Source organism: Alexandromys fortis, unplaced genomic scaffold (genome assembly GCF_014885135.2).
Source record: "Alexandromys fortis isolate MF-2015 unplaced genomic scaffold, M_Fortis_MF-2015_v1.1 scaffold_215, whole genome shotgun sequence".
In the NCBI taxonomy this organism is placed as follows: domain Eukaryota; kingdom Metazoa; phylum Chordata; class Mammalia; order Rodentia; family Cricetidae; genus Alexandromys; species Alexandromys fortis.
In genome coordinates this window covers 1116219-1141867 of record NW_026068086.1, presented here as the reverse complement: position 1 = coordinate 1141867, position 25649 = coordinate 1116219, and the positions used below count along the sequence as shown (strand labels likewise).

General features: G+C 40.9%; 1 protein-coding gene across 4 annotated transcripts in view; it reads left to right on the top strand.

Moving 5' to 3' along the window:
- Positions 1-25649, top strand: part of Aig1 (androgen induced 1) — a 218531-nt gene that overhangs the window by 34454 nt on the left and 158428 nt on the right. For 3 of the 4 annotated variants that reach the window (XM_050122241.1, XM_050122240.1, XM_050122238.1), the window contains exon 2: positions 8764-8919. In XM_050122241.1, coding sequence (XP_049978198.1) covers positions 8764-8919 — 156 coding nt within the window. Of the gene's footprint in view, positions 1-147; positions 184-2150; positions 2178-8763; positions 8920-25649 lie in introns of all 4 variants that reach the window. The other variant, XM_050122239.1, reaches the window with a different exon arrangement.

Sequence of the window (25649 nt, the reverse complement as noted above, 5' to 3'; positions counted from 1 at the left end):
GAACTGTAGAGAACATTCTAGAAGAGCAAACCCTGAATGACTCCAAACTGTCCTGGGATGGTTTTGTTTTTCTGATCAGTATCTATATTTCTTGGAGTGCTAGGCTGCATCACACCATTTCATTTCCATTGGGTGAAAAATAATAAGAGCAAGCAGCCTGCTAAGAGCTCACAGCCAGATGGTGTACATCCATGCCATGCTGAGCTGATGGGAGGAAATGCCAGCTCTGCAGGATGGTTGGAGCCAAATGATACTTCAAGGTAACCTGGCTTCAGACTGGTTTATTCATCTCCATGTAACACTGCATTGTAAATAGTGTAGTGAGTTTTAAATGGGCAGAGTGGCATTTTGAGGCATTAGAAGAATACAGGTAAGATGTCTCCAATGGGATCTGGTAATTGTCTGTGGGCATAAAACTCAAGCAGTGTCTCAGGTTTGGCAAACGGTTTCTTTAAGCAGATAGCCAAAAGTCAATCCATTTGTCAAGGAAAGGTAGAATTTTTCAGAAGTTTTACTAATTATCATTTGATGATAAGAGCTAAAGACAGACTCTTTTTCTTTAGCTGTGCTGGGTACTGATCCTATGACTGTGTACAAGCCAGGCAAGTGTATTTCTGTTGACAGAGGTTTCTGTCCTGCCCAGTCCTACAGCCATGCAGTTCCAAAGTAACACACAGAGGTCTACATTAATTATAAATTGATTGGCCTGTTATATCAGAATTATTATTAACTAACTCTAACATCTTACTTTGACCCATAATTCTTATCTGTGTTAGCCATGTGGCTTGGTGCCTTTTATCAGTGAGGCATTCTCATCTTGCTTCCTCTGTGTCTGGGTGACAACTGCAGGCTGAGCCTTTCCTCTTCCCAGAATTTTTCTATTCTTATCACCCTGCCTATACTTCCTGCCTGGCTACTGGCCAATCAGCATTTTATTAAACCAATACAAGTGACAAATCTTTACAGGGTATAAGACCATTGTTCTACAGCACTTTCCCTTTCTTTTTCTTTTCAACACAAGAACTCTAAATCTAATCTCCGTTGTTTAGATAGATTTTTTTTTCCAGACCATTATCCATAACAATTTGCAACCAACACTCTAAACAAAGAAAAACATCCATAATCCATTTTGGGGCAATGTTGGCATAGTTTTCTAGGCTATTTCCTGCTAATTAGGGGTGCTGAAAATCTTAGGGGCACCTAAAGAAAATTTAGGATTATTGTCAAGGTCTGACTGGAAATTCTGTGAGCTTTGATCATCTCAGCCAACAGTCTTGAGACTGTTCTGAATGTAGAAGTCAGAGGAAACTCCAACAGAGGTCCTCTGAAATGTTGGATCATTTCAGAAATGAAATGATAGGATCATCCACTCCTATTGGAGATTTTTTTCAGGGGCTTGTTCTTGATGAAACCTGATTTTTCTTAATCCAGAATGAATCCACAGCCCCTCATTTCTTGTGGAAACAAAAACTAAACCTCTTCTCCAATGTAACATATCTTTTGATTTAAAATTTGAAGTCAACATATTTTCAAATTATATATGTTGGATTAATCCAGCAGCATTTATAATCAAATGTCTTTTAGCGGCTGTTTTTCCTTCCTCAGTCATCAAATAATTCAAAAACAACAAAATAATATACAATATCCAGATTCAATGTGTATTTTCCATCTTTATGTAGCTTTATTTTAGACTCTAATTTCTTTTAGTTTTAATTTTAATTTTTGGTTTTTTGAAACAGGGTTTCTCTGTGTATGTTTGGCTGTCCTGGAACTCACTCTGTAGACCAGGCTGTCCTTGAACTCACAGAGATCTGCCTGCCTCTGCCTCCCAAGTATTGGGATTAAAGGTGTGTGACACCACACCCACCTAATGTCTTTCTTTTTTTAAAAGACGTTATCCTTTTTCTTTTCCAAGCCTACATAATTTTAAACACTCTGTAAACCATTTATAGTTTTTTTTGTCTGAATCTATCTTTACTATATATTTCTCTTTTTCTGACCACATGAGTCTTTAATTTGCTAAGCTATATGGGTAGCATTAAAGCTGTGGCTTTGATGACTGGATTTATCCCATTCTTAGCTTTCTGAGAGTCTAGCTTTATGGTGGAGGTACTGGCAGGAACCATGTTTATTGCCACAACTCTATGGAGTTTCAAGGTCTCTGCCACCACCAAGAAGCATGCTGTCAATAGTTCATAAACACCATTTAAGTGTTTTATGGTGTGGTATTTAAAAGAGCTGCAAGATTTTTGCAGCTAAAGCTGAGTCAGGAAGCCTCTCTCTGCAAACAGAGCCCATCTGAGAAAATATTGCTATCAATAAGCTGTGCTTAACTCTGTTTGTTTGTGAATTATTTCCCAAGTTCTCTCAGTTTTTATGCGGATATAGTTGTCCATATTGGCACCATTTGTTGACAGAGGTTTCTGTCCTGTTCTTTTCCATGCAGTTCTAATGTAACACATAGAGGCCTACATTAATTATAAAGTAGTTGGCCTATTAGCTTAGGATTCTTATTAACTAACTTTTACATCTTACATTAACCCATAATTCTTGTCTGTGTTAGCCACAACATACCTTTATCAGTGAGGCATTCTCATTTTGCTTTCTCTGTATCTGGGTGACGACTGCAGACTGAGCCTTTCTTCTTTCCAGAAGTCTCCCATTCTGGTCACCCCACCTATGCTTCCTGCCGGGCTACTGACCAATCAGTGTTTTATTAAACCAATACAAGTGACAAATCTTTACAGAGTACAAGACCATTGTCCCACAGTATGTTACCATCAATGTATATTCCCAGTCTGTGTATTAAAGAAACAGCAACAGCTCCTTCAAGTTCTTCCTCCTTCTCCTCCTTAAGCTTAGACATCAGGAACAATTTTTTAGTGCCTCCCTCTCCTCACTGTGAGGTCTTACTTGGGGAGGTTCTCATAGCCATTCTGGTGAGGTTGAGGTCACTGTATGTAAGCTGGAGAGGGGCAACTGAGAAGATGACAGGGAGGCACAAGGAAGCCACCAAATACTCGTGAGGGGACAGTGTGTTAGGTGACACATTGCTGAAGGTTCTGTTGTTTAGAATATGTATTAATTACTGTTGTCAATCCTGGTGACAAAGTGTCTGACAGAGACAGCTTAAGAGAAGAAGTTTTGTGTGTGTGTGTGTGTGTGTGTGTGTGAGAGAGAGAGAGAGAGAGAGAGAGAGAGAGAGAGAGAGAGAGAGAGCTCAACACTGGTGCTAACCCACACTCTCCATTTTGTTCAGTCTAGGCCACCAGTCCATTGTATGGTGGCACCTACATTAGGGTGGGTCTCCAACCTCAATGAACCTAATTTAGAAACTCCCTCACAGTCATGGCCAGAGACTTGTCTCTAGGGTTTCTGTCTCTGTCAAGTTGTGATACCAGCTACCACATACTATTTATTGCTTATCTGTTTTTAGAAGTTCTTTCAGTTTTCTTCTCTTCTGGAATGAATTTCTGGTTTTCCCCTTTCTTTTACAATTTCCACATCTCTTTCCTTTCCTTTTATAACTTCATAAAAGCAATCTCTCTCCAAGTCATCTATTTGCATAAAAATCCTTTACCTGGCCTCATGTTCATTGTTATCATTTGTATGTGATGCAGGTTGAATATTCCTTATTAAAAAATGCTTGGAGCTATTAATGTTGTGGAGTTTTTTTCTAGTTTTTGCAGTGTTTGTATATATATATATAATATGTATATAATACCTTGACCTGAGGATGGGATTCATGTCTAACAGAAAATTCATTTTTAAATGTGCCTTGTACATTTAGCTGGAAGGTAATTTTTGTTGTTGTGTTCTGTATAATCTTTTTTAAAAATATTTTTAGCATAATTCTTTAGAGATTTCACATCATGCACCTCAATCCTACTCACTTCCCAGGCCCTCTATATCCACTCCTCACCCCATCATCACGCATCCCCAATTCATCAAAAACTAAATAAAGCAAACAAACAAGCAAAAAAAAAAAAACACCTTGCTTCTCCATCTTTCCAACAACTCTTTCACTCATCCTAGTGGCACGGAGAGCTGCCGTGTGTCACCCAGTAGACCCTTTTGTTAATCACCCTACTGTCAAAATGTTCATTGCAATGAGTCATTGGTCTGGTTCAAGGCCTCTGGCACAGCATCCTCACGGAATCCTCACGCAACTCCTCTCAGCCATGCTACTGTTGCCTCAAGTCATGGAGACCCTGTGGCTATCAATTTGCAGGACCAGTCCCTTCCTGCACTCCAGCAGGCCATAGATGGGGTAGATGTTAGGGTGTGCCAAACCAAGACCTAGGGTATATATAGGACTGGGTGGTAGCTGAGCTGGTTAGTCTTGGCCACTGGGACTGCCCCCTCAGAGGGACAGAACCAGCTCTCCTAGACCCAATGCTATAGGGGCCATCTCGCCCACACCCATGGTGAGGGGTGGGTCCATCTCTTCTGAGTGGGGGTGGTCAGCTGCTGGAAGGCTTTTTAAAAATACAATATTCTTGATTGATTCTTAAAACACAGGTACATGTCTCACATGAAGGTTTTTGGAGGGTCTCTTCCCCATGGGGATGCTACAGATTTGCATTTTGACATTAGCCCATCAGATGAAGTCAACATGGTGCCATATTGACACTCAGAGTTTTCTCATTCTGGATCATATGGATTTTTGAGTAAGGTATGCTTAATCTGTATAACTAATAGTTATGAAAGTCTTCACATCTGTATCTAAAAAAATGACTGATACATTTATAGGAAAATACCAAACATTTTATATTGGCCCAGCAATTGAAGGCCCAGAGAGTGACATTAACTATATTCTAGAGTCTTAAAGGGCAGAATAGTAGCGAATTCATGTGTACTAGGAAACTATGGTGGAAGTTTAAATAGATCTTTTTCCTTGCCCATACCTACAAGGTGAATATCCTTGTTTCTTGAGCTATATAAAGCAAGTGACTTCCAGATACTTATGCTTCATTGGCACTGAGTCAAATTTCCATTTTCTTTGCCTGGAGAAAAGCGATCCTGTAGGTATTTTCATATGGTGCAGTGCTAAACTTCTTGAGCTCACCGAAATCTGCCATAATTCCCCTGTCCTAAAAACTAGGGGAATCTTGAGTGAGAAGCAAAGGATTGAAAGATCAGCATAGGATACTAAAAACACGTACTGAAATACAGTAAAAAAAAAATAATACCATGTCAATATACTCACTAATCAATGTTGGGAAATGGAATGGTGTCAACACACCTGGAGCTCTGATATTCCTCTCATACTTCTCTTCTTTTCCAGAGGCATCTGAGTTCAGGGTTAATATTTAGCCTTACATATTTGTGTGCATCTTTGTGGGTGTGCACCACACGTGTGTGCCCACAGAGACCAAAGGAACCCTCTGGAACTGACATAGCAGGCAGTTGGGAGTCTCTCGGTGGACGCTGAACTCAGGTCCTCTGTAAGCGCAGCGTGTGGCAATACCACGCCGTCTCCAGCCCGAGTTCAGTGTTATTAATCCCCATGTGTTTCCTCCTGTTTTACTGCCTGTGCATGTATCCTGATATTTGCATTTCTCACAATTTATTTTAATAGTGTCAAAATATGCTGTTTCTTGGTTCTGTTTTTAGTTTAATATTTTGTTGTTGAGATTGGAAAGTTTTTCTTATGAGATGTGAATTCTGGTGAGTAAATCTGGCACAATTTATTCAGCCTGGTATTAAAAAGACATGTAGGTGACTCCACCTCTGGTAAAACAGTAAAGGCTGAAATCGTCTTTCCCCAGGTGTGTGTACTGCCCTGGAGCAAGGTTTCTGTAGGGCAGTGGGTCTCTACCTTCCTAATGCTGTGGCCCTTTAATATGGTTCCTCACCTTGTGTGATCCCCAACCATAAAACCGCTTTCTCTGCTACTTTATAACTGTAACCTTGCTACTATTATGAATGGTGATGTAAATATCCGTGTGTTTCCAGTTCTCTTAGGTGACCCTTGTGTAAAATTTATTTCACCCCCAAAGGGTCACAACCCATAGATTGAGATTTGTTGCTTCAGGACATGTCTTTCCTGGTCCGGTCCCCATGGCAAGAGTCCCTAGGAATCACTACATTACTAGGTGTTGTCTATTCTACACAATGTTTGTCCAAACTGTGTTCCCACTGTAAGCTCTGGTTGAGTCAGACTTACTTGTATCATGGTTTCGATGAGAAATGCTATCTCATTGTGGCTGTAATTTGAATTCTCCTAGGAATTGGTCCCACAGGGCACTGGATGCTGACTAACAGTCATGGGGAAAATCATTCCCTGGTGTGGTCTCTGATGTCTCACACCCAGCGAGGGCTTCCAGAGAGGTTCAAACATCTTAAATCTTACGATATAAGATGAGAAATTTCCTAAGTAGGGAATTGTTCTCTGAGTCATTTATCTCTGATTACAAGAACATGATGCTGTTTGTCCCCACTTCTGTGTTCTTCTCACTTGTAGCAATCTCGGCATCCCCGCTCTGGCTATTTATAAAACAACAATAGTGTCTAAGCCATGGAAGCTAAAACCAATTTAAATTATGAGGAAAACTGGAGCATGACTATGGCTTTGGTAGACTAGTAATAGCAGGGTTTGGGGGAAGCCCCAGAACCTACGCTTCTAACAACATGTGTGCTACAGGGTGAACCCACAGCTGGAACCAGATGTTGTTTTGTGCCCAGTGAGGAGCCATGCACAGAACTTCCACGGACTCTTTCCACTGCCAATGTGGAAATGCTCTTTTCCTTCGAAAGTATTTGTTTGGTTCTACAAAGCAAGGAATATTGTATCCTTTTAAAATAAGTCCTCAGTAAATTATTTCTTCTCAAAAAAGTCAGGGAACTTCTGAATCTACCATTTCTTTGGTGTTAAGTAGTTAAGATCTGACCCCAGGGAATATATTTTCTGTCCTGTAATCTCATTTGTCTAAGCCCTGGTATGCTGCCTGCACTCAGCATCACCAACTCTGGCCCTACTTCAGAAGGTTGACACTATTGGTATGCACTATTGCAGGGTTTTCACCATGTCTCGGCCCAAGGAAAGTCTGACTGTTGTAAATAATTCCATTTATAATTGGTTTGTAATACCAGAAACTGTATAGAGACAGTGGTCACAGCATCTCTACATCACTTGGGAAAGGTTTGATTTCATCGGTACTAAAAATATAAGAACCTTTTGGTGTTCATAATGGAAGGTTAATCCATGTCAGAGTGGATCTTTGTGCTCACTTGATTTCTTTATGACCAGATTTCTATCACTCCTGTAGCAGAAGATGCCCAGTGATGCACAGAGAAGGGCTCTCCACACTTAGCTTTTTATTTAGCTTGTGCCCCTCCTTTAGAGAGTATAAACAGACTACACATGTGAGCTTTCAAGTAGTGAATATGCTGTCCTGACAAGTATTCCTTCTGTCGAGTCTACATGGGTGTGTGTGTGTGTGTGTGTGTGTGGTATGTTTGTGTGTGCATCTTTATTGCTCCAAGAAGAATGAAAATGGAAGGGGTGAGGTTTATTTTATTATTTTTTCATTTTTTTTCACTTCGAATCATTTACTCAAATTCCCTGCAGATTGACAGCAGGTCTTTTAAGATAGAAAAATTTAAAAACTATTCCTGAGAATTTCCTTCATGTATTTTGATCATATCTAACCAGATGCCCCCTCCAGCTCCTCCTCATCCCTCTCCCAACTTTTTATAACTCACTGTCCCAGATACGTTTGTACTGCTGTGACAAAATACCATGACGAAGGCACCTTACCAAAGAAAGCATTCAAGTGGGGGCTTGCCTACAGTTTCAGTGTGTCAGTACAGGACCATCATGGTGGCGAGCATGTCACTGTAGCAGTATCTGGAGCATCCCTTTATCTGATCCTTGAGTGCAAGTCAGAGAGAGAGAGAGAGAGAGAGAGAGAGAGAGAGAGAGAGAGAGAGAGAGAGAGAGATTGAGATTGATTGATTACTGGAAAGAATGGTTTGGGCTTTTGAAAGCTCAAAGCTCATCCTCAGTGCCACACCTTTTCCAACATGATCACACTTCCTAATCTTTCACAAAAAGTTCCACTGGCTTGAGACCAAGCATTCAAAGGTACATGCCTGTGGGGAGTACAGAAAAATGTAGAGCTCAATAAAAATCAATAATAAAAAATAAAAACCCACCACGTCCATTCAGTCACTGCTGCCTTTATGTGTGTGACTGTGAGGCCATCCCCTGGAGCATGGATAGAATACTAGGGGTCACACCCACTGAAGAAAACCGACTCGCTCTGCCCTAGCATCCTCCTAGTGCCTCAGGTATGGGCGGGGCTTTGCGAGCCCCTGCCCTGTTTCCACTGGAATTTTGATTGGTTGATCTTGTGCTGCTGCTTTGCCGGGGACTGCAGAGCTTTGAGCTCTTGGGGGGCCAGAGCTCTGTCATATTTCACAGCAGCCCCTCCCCATCTCTGACTCTCCAGCAGTTTTCCCAAAACTCTGGCTCTGACAATCTCCCTGCCCCATCTTCTGTGAGGTTCCCTGAGCCTTGAGGGGAGGAAGTGAATGGAAGGAGTGTTTTTAAGACGAGCCCTCTCACTTACCTTATTAATTGTCAACAAACAGACAAACCAACAAACAACAGAAACCTCTGATTTTCATTCTCAGGATGAGCTTCGTAATGAGGCTCTGGACATGTTCTCTTCATGTGTCATAGTGCAGACACACAGCTGCCTTTTTGCTCAGAGCTTCAGCTCTTGCTGACCAGACTGGGTGGTTGTCTCCTTTCAGGTTATCCAGGCGGTCTTCTTCGGCATCTGTGTGCTGACCGATCTCTCCACTCTCCTGACCAGAGACAGCGGGAACCAGGAGCAAGAGCGACAGCTTAGGAAGCTCATCTCCCTCCGGGACTGGACGCTGGCCGTGCTGGCCTTTCCTGTCGGGGTTGTGAGTATGATGTAGGATATACTTAGCACAGAAGCGGTGTGGGTCCTGCTTCAGATCTGGCTTGTAGAAACGAGGACTGTCAGGCGGTAGTGGTGCATGCCTTTAGTCACCGCATTTGGGAGGCAGAGACAGGGGATCTCTGTGAGTTTGAGGCCAGCCTGGTCTACAGAGTGAGTTCCAGGATAGCTAAGGCTGCTACACACTACACAAAGGAACTCCTTCTCAAACACATACACACACACACAAGATAAAAATGAGGGCTTTGCATAGACGAGCTCTTCCATTACCTGGTACTAGGATGAGAACCCAAAACATCGTGGGCTCATGTACTAGGAATGGAACCTAGGACCTCAAGGGCTCGTGTGGCTGAGCTTTATATTGGTCCAGGATTTCTGTGTTTGCTTTCTAAGCTGCCAGCGCTACAGACATTTTATTCCCTTGTGGCACTGGAGACTGAATATCTGAGGTCACGGAATCCTAGAGTTGGTTTCTTTTGCCGCCCGTCTCTTTGGCTTCAAGAAGGCTCCCTTTACACCGTTACGTCTCTCCCGCTGTGCCAGTCTGGGTTTTGATTCCCTCTCCTGATTAGGAAATCCATGATGCCAACCAGAACTCTCCAGTGGCTGCATTTACCCTCACCTATGGTCATGTTCTGAGATTCTGGGGAATTAAGACTTCAGCGTATGGGGCCTGAGATATATCAGTTGGTGAACTATTTGCCATGTAAACACGAGGCTTGCACTCACCCCGGTACCCCTGTTAAAAAAAAAGAGAAAGAAAAACCAAAACCAAATGGGGCGTGGTGATTTGCACTTGTAATTTTATGTGTGTGTGTGTGTGCACACGCATGTGCTTGCACACACACACACACACACACCACATGGCTCAGTCCCAAACATTTTTTCTTGAGTAGCCTAAAATTAAAATAACAAGTATCCACTGGGTCAACTGTTTTAGCACTTTGGAGTTCAGAGGAAATCAAAATTAGCTAGCAGTTCTCTCTCCCAACTGCGCCATTCACTGGTATTACGTAGATAATGCTGCTCGGTGTTTGGGTCTGTCTGGCTCCATTGATTTTTCTGTCTTCAGTTAGCTTCCCTCCATTGCTCAGCTTCCTTCACAAGTCTCTTTATTTTCCATTGTCTGCACACAAACCATGTTTCTTTACAGGCCCCATGAGTACAGCCCCACCATAGACTTATAACGTATGTGGAGCTGAAAGAATGAGAGAAGGTTTGTGGTCTCAGATTGTGAGAGCAAGTTAACACTACCTTACCTAGCTCAGTTTTAGACCTTTCGTTTGCTCCCTGATTCTGGCAAGAAATAACCGAACTTCCAAGGTCATGGCTAACACATCGACTGAGTCCAAATTCAGCAGCACGAGAGGACTCAGAAAGTTTGTTAAATCCTACTTTTGGCTCTTTTTCATATTGGCCAAGTTAGTGTTGGCAGAGACTTCCATGTTCTTAGTACAGAGTTGACCATTTCTGTGTTCTGAATTTTGTTTTCATGGATGAAGTAGCCCTGTGTGTGCTCTTGAGAATAACACAAGGGCAGAAGAACCTCAGAATCCACTAATAAACCTTCTTGTTCTCCTTTCCTTCCGAGTTCTAAGTGCGTGAGTGCTCAGATGGAAACTGTCCAGCAAACCTCTCAAATCTTACTTAAATGTTTTGCATGATATCTATCTATCCATCCGTCCGTCCGTCTGTCCGTCCGTCCGTCCGTCTGGAGTAAAAGATGCTTAACAGGTCAAGTGATGAAGGATAGTATTTAAAGCAAGAGCTTTTACTATTTTGGCTAGCACAGTACCTCACCGAGCAAACTATCCCAATACTATCTCATGGAGGGGAGCACTGGCCTGATCTGAGCCTCCTAAAGTGGAAGGTGCAGAGGCTAGGCTTTGAACCCTCTAGGGTCCCCAGAGGTGCCCTTAGCTCTGTTACTTGCTTACAGGGTGACTGCCAGCCTTGCCGAGTTGTCTGTACTGCTGTATACCAGCTCCCTCTGTGTCACACTTTCTCTTCGTCAGTTTGTTACTGGGAAAGCCATATTTTCGTGCTACATGTCGTAGGCAAAGAACAAGGTAGTGAATTAGATGATGTCTGCTCAGACTGTTCTGAAACGTTTCTTGGCCAGAGCTTTTCTTGGTCCATGTTCTCTCCCTCTCTTGCTGTCTCTTTCTCTGTCTCTCTCTGTCTCTCCTCCCCAACTCTCTCTCCTGCTACAACCAAAGTAGAGGGAAAGACCCATATAACCTATCTAGGATTTGTAGGTTTTGTATTGGTGCTTCCTTGGGGAACAAGGTTAATTGTGAGCCGACAGTAATTGCTTTATCTGAGCATGAAGTAATGAAAACATCTTTGGAGACCTTTGGACCTTATACAAGGTACCTTCATGGTACCGTTTACCCCCAGGATATATAAAAATAATGAAGTATCCCAATCACAGCTAATTAAAGTGAACTTTTGTCTCAGTGTGACTGTGACACGGAGAAGCCAGGCAGGGTGGCTTGCGTGAACAGAGCACGTATCATCAATCGCTCTGTCAATTCCCATAAAAAGTGGAGCTGGCCTTGATTGGTGATGCTAATGGCCAGAAACCACCACTACTCCCCAAGCCTTGCAGCTCATTTTGAACCCTCTAGAGGCAGCTCTTACCATGTGCAGTTTGTTTCTCAAACCTGTCACCCGTTTAAAGAAGCCTTACAAATAATTCTGTGACATTATGTGGTCTGGAAGCCCCGAAGCTCCCTAGGAGCAGTTCAGGGAAGAGTGTTTTGTCTCCCGTGAGTTTGTTGACTCTCGTGCTGGCAGATGCTATTATAGCTGAGAAAGTAAGCATATTCTTTTTAACTAAAAAAGAAAATAAAAGAGCATGACGAGTTTGAAAGTGCCCCTCCCAGAAACCCTAAATGTGTCTCTGACTGCCATCCATGCAAAAGGAACAATTGCATGTTTTCTGTTCATTCAAACCATGCAGCCCTATTCATCTGCAGCTGCTGAGTTTGAATAGTATCCATAATCAAATCTTACCACGTCCGTCACCAGTACATCTTTGTTCTGGTGCTGCCTTGGGTTGCTCCAGCCCAGATGCTGCCCCAGCCATCCCAAAGTGAGTGGGTTTGTGGAGAGACCCCGGAGGTTTAGAGCTGTTCTATCCTGGGATGGGCATCCGGAGTGTGAGAGCAAACCCGCATGGGCGTCAATGAGCTCCTCTGGAATTTGTCCTTCTTACCGAATTTAGTCTTGAAGCTGTTTGCCAAGTAACCATTCCTGGTGTTATAATCTGTCTTGTAAACACTTGAAGATTTTACATGAACCAACAAACTGGAGGCTCTCACTTGTGTAGCTCTTCCTTGTATCTCTTCCCTAGGAAACACAAGGAAAACTAACTTTAACACCTCAATGCAAACTCTAAGAATGTCTTGCCATTCTCAGGGGTCTTCATCTGTTGACTGATTAGCTAAATTTAAGCTCTCTTGAAAAAGGTTTTGAGATATATGCAAATTTGAATTGCTGTATTCCTGAACCTCAGGAAACAAGAAACATTGGTTTTTTTGTTGAATTTTAAATGCAAAGATTGGATTTGATGGGAAAATGCATATTAGTATTGATGGCTAATTTTCAAAGTTTTGTTACATGTTATTTATTCCATTGTGTTTGTATGCATACACATATATGTGGGGTGCGTGGCATAGCTTGCTTGGAGCTTGTGGATCAGAGGACACCTTGCCAGAGTTGACTCTTTCCTTCTGCTCAGAGTGTTCCATGGATACAACTCAGGTGTTCAAGCCAAGGAATAAGTGCCTTTAGATGGGGAGCCAGCTTGCCAGCCCTTAAATGCTAGTTTTTATATATGCTAGTGTAACACACAATTGAAATTAATTTGATTCTAGTTGAGAGTACAACTGAAAACAAATGTTTCTCTTTTTTTGAAATTTACAAGGAAATATTTTTGAAGTTCCTTATTTAATTTATTCTGTAAATTCTGGATTTAACTTTAAAATATACTTGTCTGCTAAGACTGTATCACATTTTTATACAAGTACCTAAAATCAAACGCTTTTCTAGTTTCTTTAAGCCTTAGCTGTTACCTTGTTCAATTAAATGCTCCTTGGCTTTCTTTCATCTTTGAGATTAAAAATATAGTATCAGCCAAGTAATATTTTGTTGTAAAACCTGGTTTGCAGAAGTGGGCGAAGGTGCTTGCTACCCATCCTGGTAACTTGAGTTGAATTCCTGGGACCAGAGTGGAAGGAGAAAACATTCCAGTAAGCTGTCTTGGGACTTGTACCATCAATCCATGGTACATGTATGCCCATACATATACATGCCGACTCCACAATAAGTAACAATATAATTAACCAAAACCCAGTCCATTTTCTGTTGAGGGAATCACATGCTTGCCCCTGCATAAGAATGAGCAATTGAGTTTAATTGCACAGTGACAGTAGGTTTAAAGGGGAAGACCCATTCAAAATCAAGTACGCAAAATCATCCATTGCAATCTGTTTCCAGACAGATTTAAGCACAGAATCTCATCACTGTAAGAAATTTGAATATGTCAGGTGTCATTTTTAGGAGATCAGCCTTATTAATTAGCCCCATTAGCACGCAGATTAAAACGGACAATATCCAGACAGAGAAGTAGTGTGAAAGAAGGGAAAAGTATTAGGGGTGGAAGGTTTGGGGAGGTGTCCCAGGAAGGTTTGGGGAGGTGTCCCAGGAAGGTTTGGGGAGGTGTCCCAGGAAGGTTTGGGGAGGTGTCCCAGGAAGGTTGATTTTTGAGCTCTGTTTTGAGGGTTGAGTGCTCTTAGCCACTGGGCCAACTCTCCAGCCCCAGCGTTTCTTCTTCTGCTCTCTCAGTGCCACCCATGTTGATTGTACACTTGCTGCCTACGGTTCCAAGATATAAAAAAACATACTTGATAAAGCAATCAGGATCACGTCTCCTGCCTGTGTTCTCAAGGCAGGAAGAGGAACACAGCTCTGCAGGCACTTATCCAAGGATGTTCTCCATCAGGCAAATGTATCGTCCCTGACCCCCCAGGAATGGATTTGTCTGGAGGACCCACTGGCTAAAACCATTGTATTCCTAGAATGAACTGTGAGGGGATTCAAGAATGCTGGTGGGAGCAAAAGGAAGTGACACTGTGGTGAGGACTTCAGTTGACCGTGGTTTACCCTTAAGGATGGACTCTTGCTGCTAGGACAAGTCTGAGGCTTTTCAGAATCTTTATAAAATTTAAAGTGGAAATGAATAGGATTTTAGGTAATTTACTGTTTGCTTATAGTGATACAAAATATAGACGCAGAAAAGCTGAGAGACCAAGTGTGAATGTTTTGTGTTGTAGTCTATTTTTTCCCATTAATTCTCAGTATTATTCTGAGTACATTATCTCAATACACTTTGAGTTTTGACATAAACTATTTAAATTTGACATTTAATGAATTTGTTATGAGAGAAAAGTAGATTTCTAGGGCAGTTAGCTAAATGGTTTTTGTTTAATTTCTGAAACTCCCTATAGAACTTGGTTTAGATTACTAACTCAGGACTTCAGACAGCTAAAATCAGTGTGTACAATCTTCCTTTATTCTCCCTGGAACTTGTAGAAAATTATCATTCTTTTGTATGTCATTTCACAGGGGTTCCTAGAGGCAAATAGAAAATATCTAAGAAAATGAAGATATCACCTCTCCATATTTTAATTGTTAAGTAATGTATACATTTGAAATTTGAGGGTATAGATAATTAGACTTGATCTTAAATAGCATTAAATAGTATGCACATATTATAAAATAGGTGATCCTGTTCTCAAAAATAAGAGATGTGGGCTTTCCCCTCTGTATGCTGTGATTACCATTGATAAATAAAGGAACTGCTTTGGACCTAAAGTAGAGCTATAAGGGAACAGAGCTAGGTAGGGAAAACTAAGCCGAATGCTGGGAGAAAGGAGGCAGAGTCAGAGAGAAGCATGTAGCCCCCGCTGGAGACAAATGCTGGACGGAACATTGCCGGTAAGCCGCTGCCACGTGATGATACACAGATTAATGGAGATGGGTTAAATTAGTATGTAAGAGTTAGCCAATAAGAAATTAGAGCTAATGGGCCAAGCAGTGATTTAAATAATATTGTTTCTGTATGATTATTTCAGTGCTCTGAGCAGCTGGGGACCAACAAGTGGCTCCTCCCTTTACATATGACTGTACAGCTTTGTTAAAGGTGCAGTGAGTGATGATTAAACAGACAAATGGAAAACTTCATTTTTTGGTTTCTTCTCTACTTACCTCCTCATTTACCCTGTCCGTTTTATAATTCTTTCCTTTTCTCTGTGCCTTTCCACCTCAATTCTTTCCTTCTTCATATAAAAAGAAGTGTGTTACTCTGGAGGTGTAGTGGAATTACTACAGTTTCTGTAGATGTTTTGAGGTTTCTCTTTACAAGCCATGGCTAGATCAGATTGTCCTGTGTTATATGAGCTGGGTATAAAAGCGTTTTTCTCCCGGACAGGAGAATCTTCTGGATCTACCACCAACATGTTAGTTTCATTGTGTCCATGGAATTACCACCTGGGTGATTTGCCTTTTCACCTTCCACAGATAGCCAATCATGGGTAGGACTTTCATTCATCTCTTTTTATATCTCCAGTGCAAGAAACTCAGTGGGCATAACAGGTGGGAGATGGTGAGGAGAGAGTGGGGCCACAGTTTATACTCAGTGCTACTAAACAAGCAACACTCTTTCCTAAACTAAACCAGCATGATTGCTTCTGAAACTAAACCAGCAGTACTGTCCCCTAAATACTTTTAAAGAGACACTTTCCCAGTAGTTACTCTTTAGAGACTGTCTATTTTTCTGTAGGTTGGGTCTATACTTGATTTACACATAGGCATCAACACATGTCCTAGGAATGTGGACTGCAGTGGTGAGGTTTGGTACCGTGTTGGGACAAAGAGAAGACCTTCATCACAGCGAGTGTTAGAAAGAGCCCTTCAGCCCCACTAAGAAGGGTTGCCCACATTGTCACGTGAGCCTAGAGAGCTTCCCTTCTCCCCAGTGTTTGCTTTACAAATTCATTACAAAATAAGAGGAATGCTTTCACACAAGTGCAGATGATTAGAAAGAAGTATCCATGTCCCTATGTCCAGGGAATTAAATGAGGGAGCAAGTCCCCAGTGAACCACTGGTAATGTAGGAAGTTTAAATTGATATTGAACCAACAAAAGAAAACAGATTCCAGATGTACTGTTACAGTTAACATTTATGTCTGAATATCTAGAAATGCTTACTGTAGCTTTGCCCCCAACCCTATTACCTTGGGGTTTTAGAGAACACATCACATACCCAGGGACATTTGCTGTTGCTTCTACTTTTATCCTAGCCTGTAAACAATCAATTCCTCTTGGGCTTCCTGAGGGTTCTCACTACCTCCCTTTCCTTGATGGTATGACCTACCAACGACCTAAGTCCTATCTTCTAACTCTTGTGTGCTCCTTGTGGGCCAGGTACCATGCTAACGCGGGATTTACTCAGTGAGCTGTTTACCTCTAGGAGCAGTTAAGGATGAGCTGCCAACATTTTCACTTCATTTCCCAGATGATATGAGTTGCCTTTGTACAGTTGGCCTGCTTGAGGTCACTTGGCTGGTAAATGATGCTACTGAATCAAACAGGAGTTGAACCTAAGCCTTCACAAAGAGGAGTGCTCGCTCTTAAAAAGTAGTTTATGCATTCAAACCCACCAGATGTAGGCTTCCTTCTCAGTGCTTGTCTTATTGAGATTCTCAGTTTCTCATATTAGGTCTGACCCAACCAACATTTCTCATCTGGAGGATGGATCAGAATAAGGAAAGGGAGTCCAAAGAATCCAGACAAAAATAGCTGTTGTTTTCTTTGTCTTTGACAAAAGCCTGTTCATGTGCAGTGTTGTTGCTCACCCTTGATAGACCGTTTCATGCTAGTGAAACCATGGTTTCACACAGTTTTACATGACAGTTTGCAAAGTATCTGTTTTGCTAAGAAAGAAAATATTTCCAGCTCTGTCTTCTCATTTCACCAATTGTATATAGACTTAAAGTATCACACTTACCCAATGTATTTCTTAAATTTGTTAAAACACGTTTTTATCATGTGGATTAGCTGCATTATTTTTTAAAAGGTAGCTAATTATATTTGGTATAATATATAAAAAATCTTCAGGGTTCTGAAAATCCACAGTTTGTAGTTGCACAAGTTTAAAAAGTATTTTTGGAAAGAATGATATAGTTCATTTTACATGGGCTTATATCCTAACAAATGAGTTATATCTAGTCAAAAATATTTCATTAGAATTCCAAAAGGCCATTTTGATCTGCTTCATCAAGAACATTTGTCATTAAATTTGCTTTCCTTTGTAAATTTGTAATATCTTGGCCCATTTTCAACTAGGATCTGAGGTGGTGTTAAGTCACATCAGACAATAATATTTTAGCCTCCTGGGTCACTGTGTTTGTTGTTCAACAAAGAACTCCTGGAAGTAATCTTGATCTGCTTTTTGATTTTAATTTTTAGGGGATTACAGTTAAGCAATTGCCACGAGTCTCTGAAGAGACTTTGAAGCAAGTTTGATATTGTTATAGACTATGGAGAAGTTGAGATGAATGCATTTTGCATTATGATATGGCTCCAAGCCTTTGGAGGTCAGAGAGTAGAATGGTGATTTGAAATAAAATAGCCCCAAAGGGAGCTACACTATTTAGAAGTGTGGCTTGGCTGGAGTAGGCATGGCATTGTTGGAGTAGGAATGGCCTTGTTCAAGGAAATGTGTCACTGTGGGGGTGGCTTTAACGTCTCTTTGCTTAAGCTTTGCTCGGTGTCACAGACAACTTCCTGTTGCCCGCAAGATGTAGGACTCTCAGCTATTTCTCTGACACCACATCTGCCTGCATACAGTCATGCTCCCTACCATCATGGTAATGGACTGAACCTCTGAAACTCTAAATGAGCCATTCGAATTCAATGTTTTCTTTATAAGAGTTGCCAGGGCCATGGTGTCTCTTTACAACAATAGAAAGTCTAACTAAAACACCTTGCTAGGTAGATCAGAAAATTCTCTTGCTGTTGACTAGATGCCCTTGTTGTTTCTGCAAAGCTGTAAGTGCCTAGTTGCTTTTGACTAAGACTACTCACAATTATCATCATCTCCTGTCTCCCCATCTTTCTCAGGAAGCCTGGGCTATTCACCTTCCAGTATTAAAATAACAGTATATTTTCAAATCACTGAGTGTGAGGTCTCATTGACATGTAGTCATCTAATGGTCGATGCTTCTAAAAAAAGGACAATTCAGTTAATCTATTAAGTTTTATTAGATTATATAAATTAGATTTTTCTTAATTTTATTCTCAGATGACAACCTTCAGTTCATGTTTTATTTAGCTAGACAGCTCTCCTGTGGACTCAAGGCCTCTTTTTGGATAATCAAGTTAATGTAATTGTATATATAACTAGACTGTAGTCCTGCTTTACTAAAAATGAAAGAGAAATACAGAAATAGCAGAGGCCTGGTTAGCACTTTTACAATGGGCAAGGGTTTACTAATTGCTTTAGAGAATAAGCTGCTTACCTCACTGCCAATTGACTGACAGTCGTTCTCAAACATAAAACATGTCTGGTGTGAGCTTTCTAGAGACCAGATTGATTATTTTGTTTACTATCACCTGTCAAAGAGAAAAGGATTTCTTTTATGTAGCTTGATGCGGAATTCAATTTAAAATGGATCTGACTGTGAATTTCTGAAAAGGTTAGCTATTGTATCTATAATGGTAAAATGACCACACGATGGGTGTGATCTCAGCTGTATGAAACATAAGGCAGTCATTGGAGAGTGAGCCTCAGTGCATTTTGCTGGGGACAATCCAAATTCAGACCATAGCAGGAACCATCCACTCAATCCAAAATTCTGCGGAATAACTTGCATTTGGGTAAGCAGGAATATGGGCAAGGCAAGGCTCAGACACAAGTCAGGAGCAGCAGGTAGTCCAAGTCAATACTGCTTCTTTATTCTAGAGATAGGGATTTTCTAGAAGGAGGATGCACATGGTCAGGTATTCCTCACTGAGATCTTCAAACTCCACAATATGCTTATGACAAACAGAAATAGTGGATTTTCACTATTGGTTCCCATTCAGTTCTGCTCCTTTCTGGCCTCATGTATCATGTCTGATCTAGAGGACCCACTTAGTGATTTTTAAAATATGTCTATGAATGCTCTGCCTCTGTCTTTTTCTCTGTGCACGCATGTGTATGAGTACATGCACAAATATATGGTGTGTGTGTCTGTCTGTCTGTCTGTTCTTTACCCAGAATCAATAGCTGCATTCACTCACCTGAAATTCTTTGTGTTCCTCCCAACTGCAGGGTTTTCTAAAGAACACAGAATTCGTTCTAAAACTTTCTGGCATTTAGTTCATTCTTGCATCCAATTATTAATCCATCTGAAAGTTTCACTGCACTCTATATACCAGAGAGTATTTACAGAGCTTAAAAACATTGATGGGTCCTTACAATCTGCCTTCAGACTCTGGGTTGGTCACTCATTTATTCTGATGCTGAGAACGTAATCTAATTTCTCTGAGTCTATTTCTTCATCTATAAAACCCGAAACATAATTGTAGTTATTGCTTGACGTGTTTATCTCAACATAGTTGTGATGCCGAAAGATCCTGCTTGTCAGCTCTCTAAACCCACGTATTATAGAGACCACACAACTGTAAGCCAGCCCTACTAAAGCACTAAGAAAGATTCCCTTCATAAAGTGATTTCAGAATTAAAAAATATGTATAGTAATGGAGAGAAAGTCAGCGATTGCCAAGTGCAGGAAGGGTGAACAGCACAGGGTTGGTATGGGGGAATTTCTCTGTGGTATAGAAACTCTTTTGTGTTGAGGTCATTGGCAGTGGCCCCACAAATATGAGTACTATGAAAAATGTCATAGTACAATGTACTTTGCCATTCCCTCACACAGAGTGCATGTTAAAATTGCCACAATCTGTACATAGTCTTTAGTTTAGCTTATAGCATACCCCAGCATCTGTCTTCTGCTTTGGAAATGCACCATGGCCATGGGAGATGTTACCACTAAGGGAAACTAGATAGCTGGACCATTTGGTAGGTCTACTCTCAGGATTTTGAGGAGCCTCCATACTGATAGCTCTAATGGTTGCACCAGTTTCAGTTCCCACGAGCTGTGAATTAGGGGTCTGTTTTGCCCCCACATCCTTGCCAGTCTTTTCTGTGTTTGTCTTCTTGATGATGGTTCTTTGGACTGCAGTCAGATAATCTCAAAGATTTGTTTTTAATGACTTGGAAGCTTTGGTTAGACGAACCACGAGCACTGAAGCAAAGGGAACAAACGGAGCTTTGGTGATAGGAGCACATGAACAAGTGGAACTCAGCAGGGCGTGAATTTGGGAAGGTGCATGCAGTCAAGGAATGTGGAACCTGGGGAGACTTTCAGGGACTAAAAGGAGACTTTGGGGTCATTTTCCAAGGATAGTGTTGATTCTGTTCTTCCAGCCAGGAAGAGCTGCAGATAGTTTTTTTTAGCTCAGTTCTATAAAAGTAACTGTAAGACCAAGGCAAAACATAGGGTTAAAAGAAAACTAAAGCCAGTAATGTAGCTAAGAAGATGCTATGGAAGTTGAGAGTAGTGAGGGCCTGTTAGTGAGTGCGTAAGTAAATTATGGCATATTCAGACAGTTAGATTCTATGATGCATAGATTTTCTCAGGGCTGGAGAGATGTTCAGTCATTAAAAAGCCTTTGCTGCTCTTGCCAAAGACCAAGGTTTGGTTCTCAGCACCCAAATGGTGGCTCATAACTATCTGTAACTCCAGTTCCAAAGGATGCAGTGTCCTCTTCTGGCACCCAAGGGCACCATACATACATGGTACATATATATACATGCAGGCAAACACTTATGCATATACAATGTAACTATGTCAATCTCGAAAAATAATTTATTTCCAGTTGTATAAGATTAAGTATAAACAAAAAATGAGGCACATTTTAATGCATATAAAAAGATTTTGAAGTTTATAGCCCAAATTTGGCTTGTAGAAGTTGAAATTGCAAAGAATGTTTACTATCTATACAGTTATTTATGCATGCTTACACATTAAAATATTTTAATGCTTAAGTATGTGTCTGCTATGTGTCTACATAGATGGCATTGTCTTCACCTGGGTTCTTTATGAACCAATTTCAAGATGGCATATTGACTCTTTTTAATTAATACAATCTGGGGGAAATTCATTTATAAGGAAAAGATGCTCAGTTTGACTCATTGTTCTGGAGTTGCTGAGTGTAGAGACCTCTTCTAGTGACAACCTTCACATTGACATGATCCCAGGACAGTATAGATTGTCACAGAGAAGATATAGGGAACCCATGTATATGTGTTTGTTTGTTCTCCCTCTTCTTTCAAAGCCACCAGGATTCATATTTAAGAGCTCTAACCTAATGAGTGACCTTAACTCAACCTGATCCTGTTCTAAAGTTCTCACTTCTACCATCATTGGGCTATGTTGCACCCTCGTAATTTTCTTAACATATTATTTTGCAGATTGAAATTCTGTGTGAGATCAGGAGAAAGTTGGAACACATTATAGTCAGAGCACAGCACAGAGATCAATTATAGGCAAGGGGATGCTTGGGGAGAGACCTGTTTGGAAGAGAAGGCTGCACTAGGCCGAGAGAGGAGCTGGACCACATAGTGATGGTAACGGAGGCAGGCCCCTAGTGCTGGCATCAGAGTTCTGTGACTGTAACAACATTTCTAAGAAGGTCAGTTTAAAAGGGAGGAAGGATTTATTCTTGTTAAGAGTTTTGGGAGCTCCTGTAGGCAGTTCACTTTATGTCTAGGCCTGTAGTTAGGTGGAGCATCATGGTGTGGAGCATGCGGAAGAACAGAACTGCTTGTCTCTTGGCATCCAGGAAGCAAAGAAAGAGTGATAAGGAAAGACTTGGAACAAAACATATTCCCTTCAGAGAACATATCCCCTAATGGCTTACTGTCTTCAAGTAGAACCATTGCCTATAATTTCTACTACCTCCCAAATGCCCATTAAGTTGGGAATCCATAGATGGTTTAGACCATTTCAAGGCTAGAGCCTTCTTAATCTAATCAACTGTCAGTAAGGTTTAGAACTCAGAGCTGCCAGTAACTGATACTGGGTATAGTTAAGTTAGATGTATATGTCCAGACAAAGAGAGCCAGGAGAAACACTACAGCACCCTCTGGTTATTGGCATAAGTATAAAACCCATTTTCAGATTTTGCAGACTGCATTTAGCTTTCACAAATATGAAGATATAGAAGGAAAGGTAATTTCTTAGTTTAAAAATTGGTCTATTAAAGTCATTATTTTTTTAAAAGACCTTTACAGTTAGGAATAGAGGGCAACCTATTTACCCTATCCAACAGAACTTTCTCGGTCTTGCCTTTTACTAAAAGCACAACTCCTCTATGGGTTGGACTCCGTATACCACCTTGCATGGGTCCAGGGCCTTCTGGTCAATCTCACGGATGACACATAAATTTCTGTTTGATACTATTTGGGTATTTTTTACTATTATTTTGTTTTTGTAATTTTTCCTTTTGTTGGCTCTAAATGGGCTGCTTTTGTGCTCAGCCATACATTTAAAGATGCAGTTTTAATAATTTATTAGGACCTAGCATTTCAAACCAGAAATTAAAAGCAAAATAAACTTCACATGTTCCACAGTTCTTAAGAAGCTAAAGCCCAACTATCTTCACCAAAGAAAACTTTTTCTCATTCTTCTTCTGATCTTATTTTTAGTTCTTTATTACTTAAACTGTCTCTTCTTGGTTTTATTCTTTTTCAAAAGTGCTGTCTTCTCTTAAATTTCTATATCTGTTCTTTGATCAGTTTTGTCTAATGGAGAACTAATTGATGATATACTGTTATTTTGACATAACTTTTCTGCTTTGAATTTAGTTGCCTTCTCAGCCCAATTCCTCTATATGCTTTTTATTACAGTATCTTTGAACACATCACACACAATTTCTTTCCTAGTGATTACCCATCTTTAGATGGCCTAGTTCTTCTAGGGCAGCTCCTTCACCCCAAAGGCAGGAACTGAGCCAGGGAAGGCAGATTTTTCCTGTTTCCCCTTGACCTCATCCTAGAGAATGCCTCCTTCTACCCACAACTAATTTCTTTCTCCCTGACTTACTTTTATAATTGCCCATGTGTCTGGTGACATGTAGATTGTTCCTTGTCAGGTGATCATGGGGAGCACCAGTTTTTCTTGTTGTCCTTGCCATACCCACATCTGCTGGTACAGAGAAGACACACTGGCCTGTCCCCCTCCTCATCGGTGTCACCTGAAGCCAAACAGGTATCACAGCATCTTCCCAGAATTCTCATGCATATGAACATCGTGTTCCCTCATGGAGACCTTTCGTGATCGTTAAGGGCTATCACCACTGAGTGCTCTCTGTACTGCAACTCAACCATGAAGAGACAAGATCTTGCTTTTTCTCTCCAAGTTCCCCCCATGCTCAGCTTTCCTAACAGCGCTCAGGCAGCTTTCTTAAAGAGTGATGCTTCTGTCCATGAGTGTTTTCCACTGTTATGAGTTCCATCTCTATTTCTCAGTTTCATTATGCTTGGTTGACTTCAGGAAAGACAGAAATGAGCCTTCCTTCTTGCTCTAGAAGTCTGAAGGATTACTGAAGGATGAGCGAAGTCTTAAGTGGGTAAAGAAGGGGTTTCTCCTAGAGATCTGAGAAGGAAAGCACTGTGGACACAGCCTGTGGAGAGAGTGTTTACTTATGCACTGGAGAGCAAAACCCCCACAGAGAGTAGAAAGAAGGAATGTTTGGTCAACAGGAAGAAAACTGATCAATACACTAAAAAGGTATTATCCCTGTGGTTGATGTGAGACATAGCCCAAATAGAGCAGTTATCATAGTTTATTTCCAAAATTTGTATTCCATACCTGCTGTGTGCCAGTTATGGGGAACAAGCAGCAGATGAGCCTAAGTTCCCATTCTCTGGCACTCCGCTTCCTATAGAGGAGCCACGCTGTGATCAATTGGAGACAACAGAAAACAACAATAGGAGTCTGTCCTCTACCAGGGTGTGTGACAGGAAATGCCAGCACAGTGAAATGTGTGGTTGAAACTCCCTGTAGAGGTACTATTAAAACTGGACCCTGAGGAATAGGAGATACAGCCATAGCAAATGGGGGGGGGGGCAACATTCCTGGCCAAGAGTAGAAAAGGCGGATGATGGTCCCTGAAGCCAAAAAGAACTCAGTGGGTTTTAGGAAGAATCACACTGCTAGTTGGAGTGTAAGAATCAAAAGCTGAAGGTAGAAAGGAAGAAAGGAAACAAACCATGTGGGTGACTTAAGAGTCTTCTTTCAGTCTACCATAGCTCACTGGAGATAATTAAGGACCAATGTCAATAAATACAGATAGGTGAGAAAGCTACCAAAAAGCTGGAAGCAGAATAGTGAAACAAATAAAAACCTCTAACATCAGCTTATACTTCATAGACTTTTCATAGAAAGATGCTGGCTTTAAAATGATTTGATCAGATACATAGGATTATGATAACAGTATTCTTTATAGATTCATAATTTTTCTCAACTTATTGAAAATAGATATCATTCCATACATAATATATCTTGATTATGGTTCCCTCTCTCTACTACTCACAGTCTTCCCTCGCGGACACCTCTCCTCCCCTCTGGATCTGCTCTCTCCCTTTCTGTCTCTCATTAGAAAACAAACAGGCTTCTAAAGAATGATAATAGAATAAAGTATAATAAGATAAAACAAAAAAAAACACATAGGAATTAGGCAAAACAAAAAAGAGAAAAGAGACCAAAAGAAGGCACAAGAAAAAGAGACTCATTCCTACAACCACATAGGAATCACAGAAAACAAACTGGAAGCCATAGTATACACACAAAGGACCTGTAGAGTGAGAATAGAAGAAAATATATAAATTAAATTAAAAAATAATGAAAAGCTCTGACAGGATATTATGAGACAAAATAACACAAAGATGCCATTGAGTTAATTTTTTTTTTTTTTTTTTTTTTTATCCATATACTGCTGGGCACACAGGCTGTAGTTTGTTTACCCCGTGAAATTCCCTTGGAGGAAACTGAATTTTCATTGGCACGTGGTTATCAACTGGAGATAGCTTCTGGGTTAGAGGTGGGGCATGTGTCCACTTCTCTTTTCAGCTCTAGGACCCCATCTTGTGAAGACCTGTATAGGCTCTGTGTATGTTGCTTCTGTCGCTGTGAGTTTTATGTGTGTCCATCAAGTTGATTTAGAAGGCTTTATTTTCTTGGTGTACTCCATTCCCTCCGGCTCTTATACTCTTTCTGCCTCCTCTTTTGCAGGGTTTCTGGAGTCGTGAGGGGAGGGATGTGATGGAGACATCCCTTTTGGATCCGAGTGCTCCAAGGTCTCTCACTCTGCATAGTGTCTGGATGTGGGTGTTTGTATTTGTTCCCATCTGCTGCAGGAGGAAGCTTCTCTGATGATTGTGGAGCATGGCATTGACCTATGAGTTTAGTAGAATGTCACTAGCAGTCATTTTTTTTTCTTTTTTTTTTTTTGTATTTTTTTAAAATTTATTTTATTGAGAATAAGAAAAAAAAGTTTCCGCCTCCTCCCAGCCTCCCATTTCCCTCCCCCTCCCCC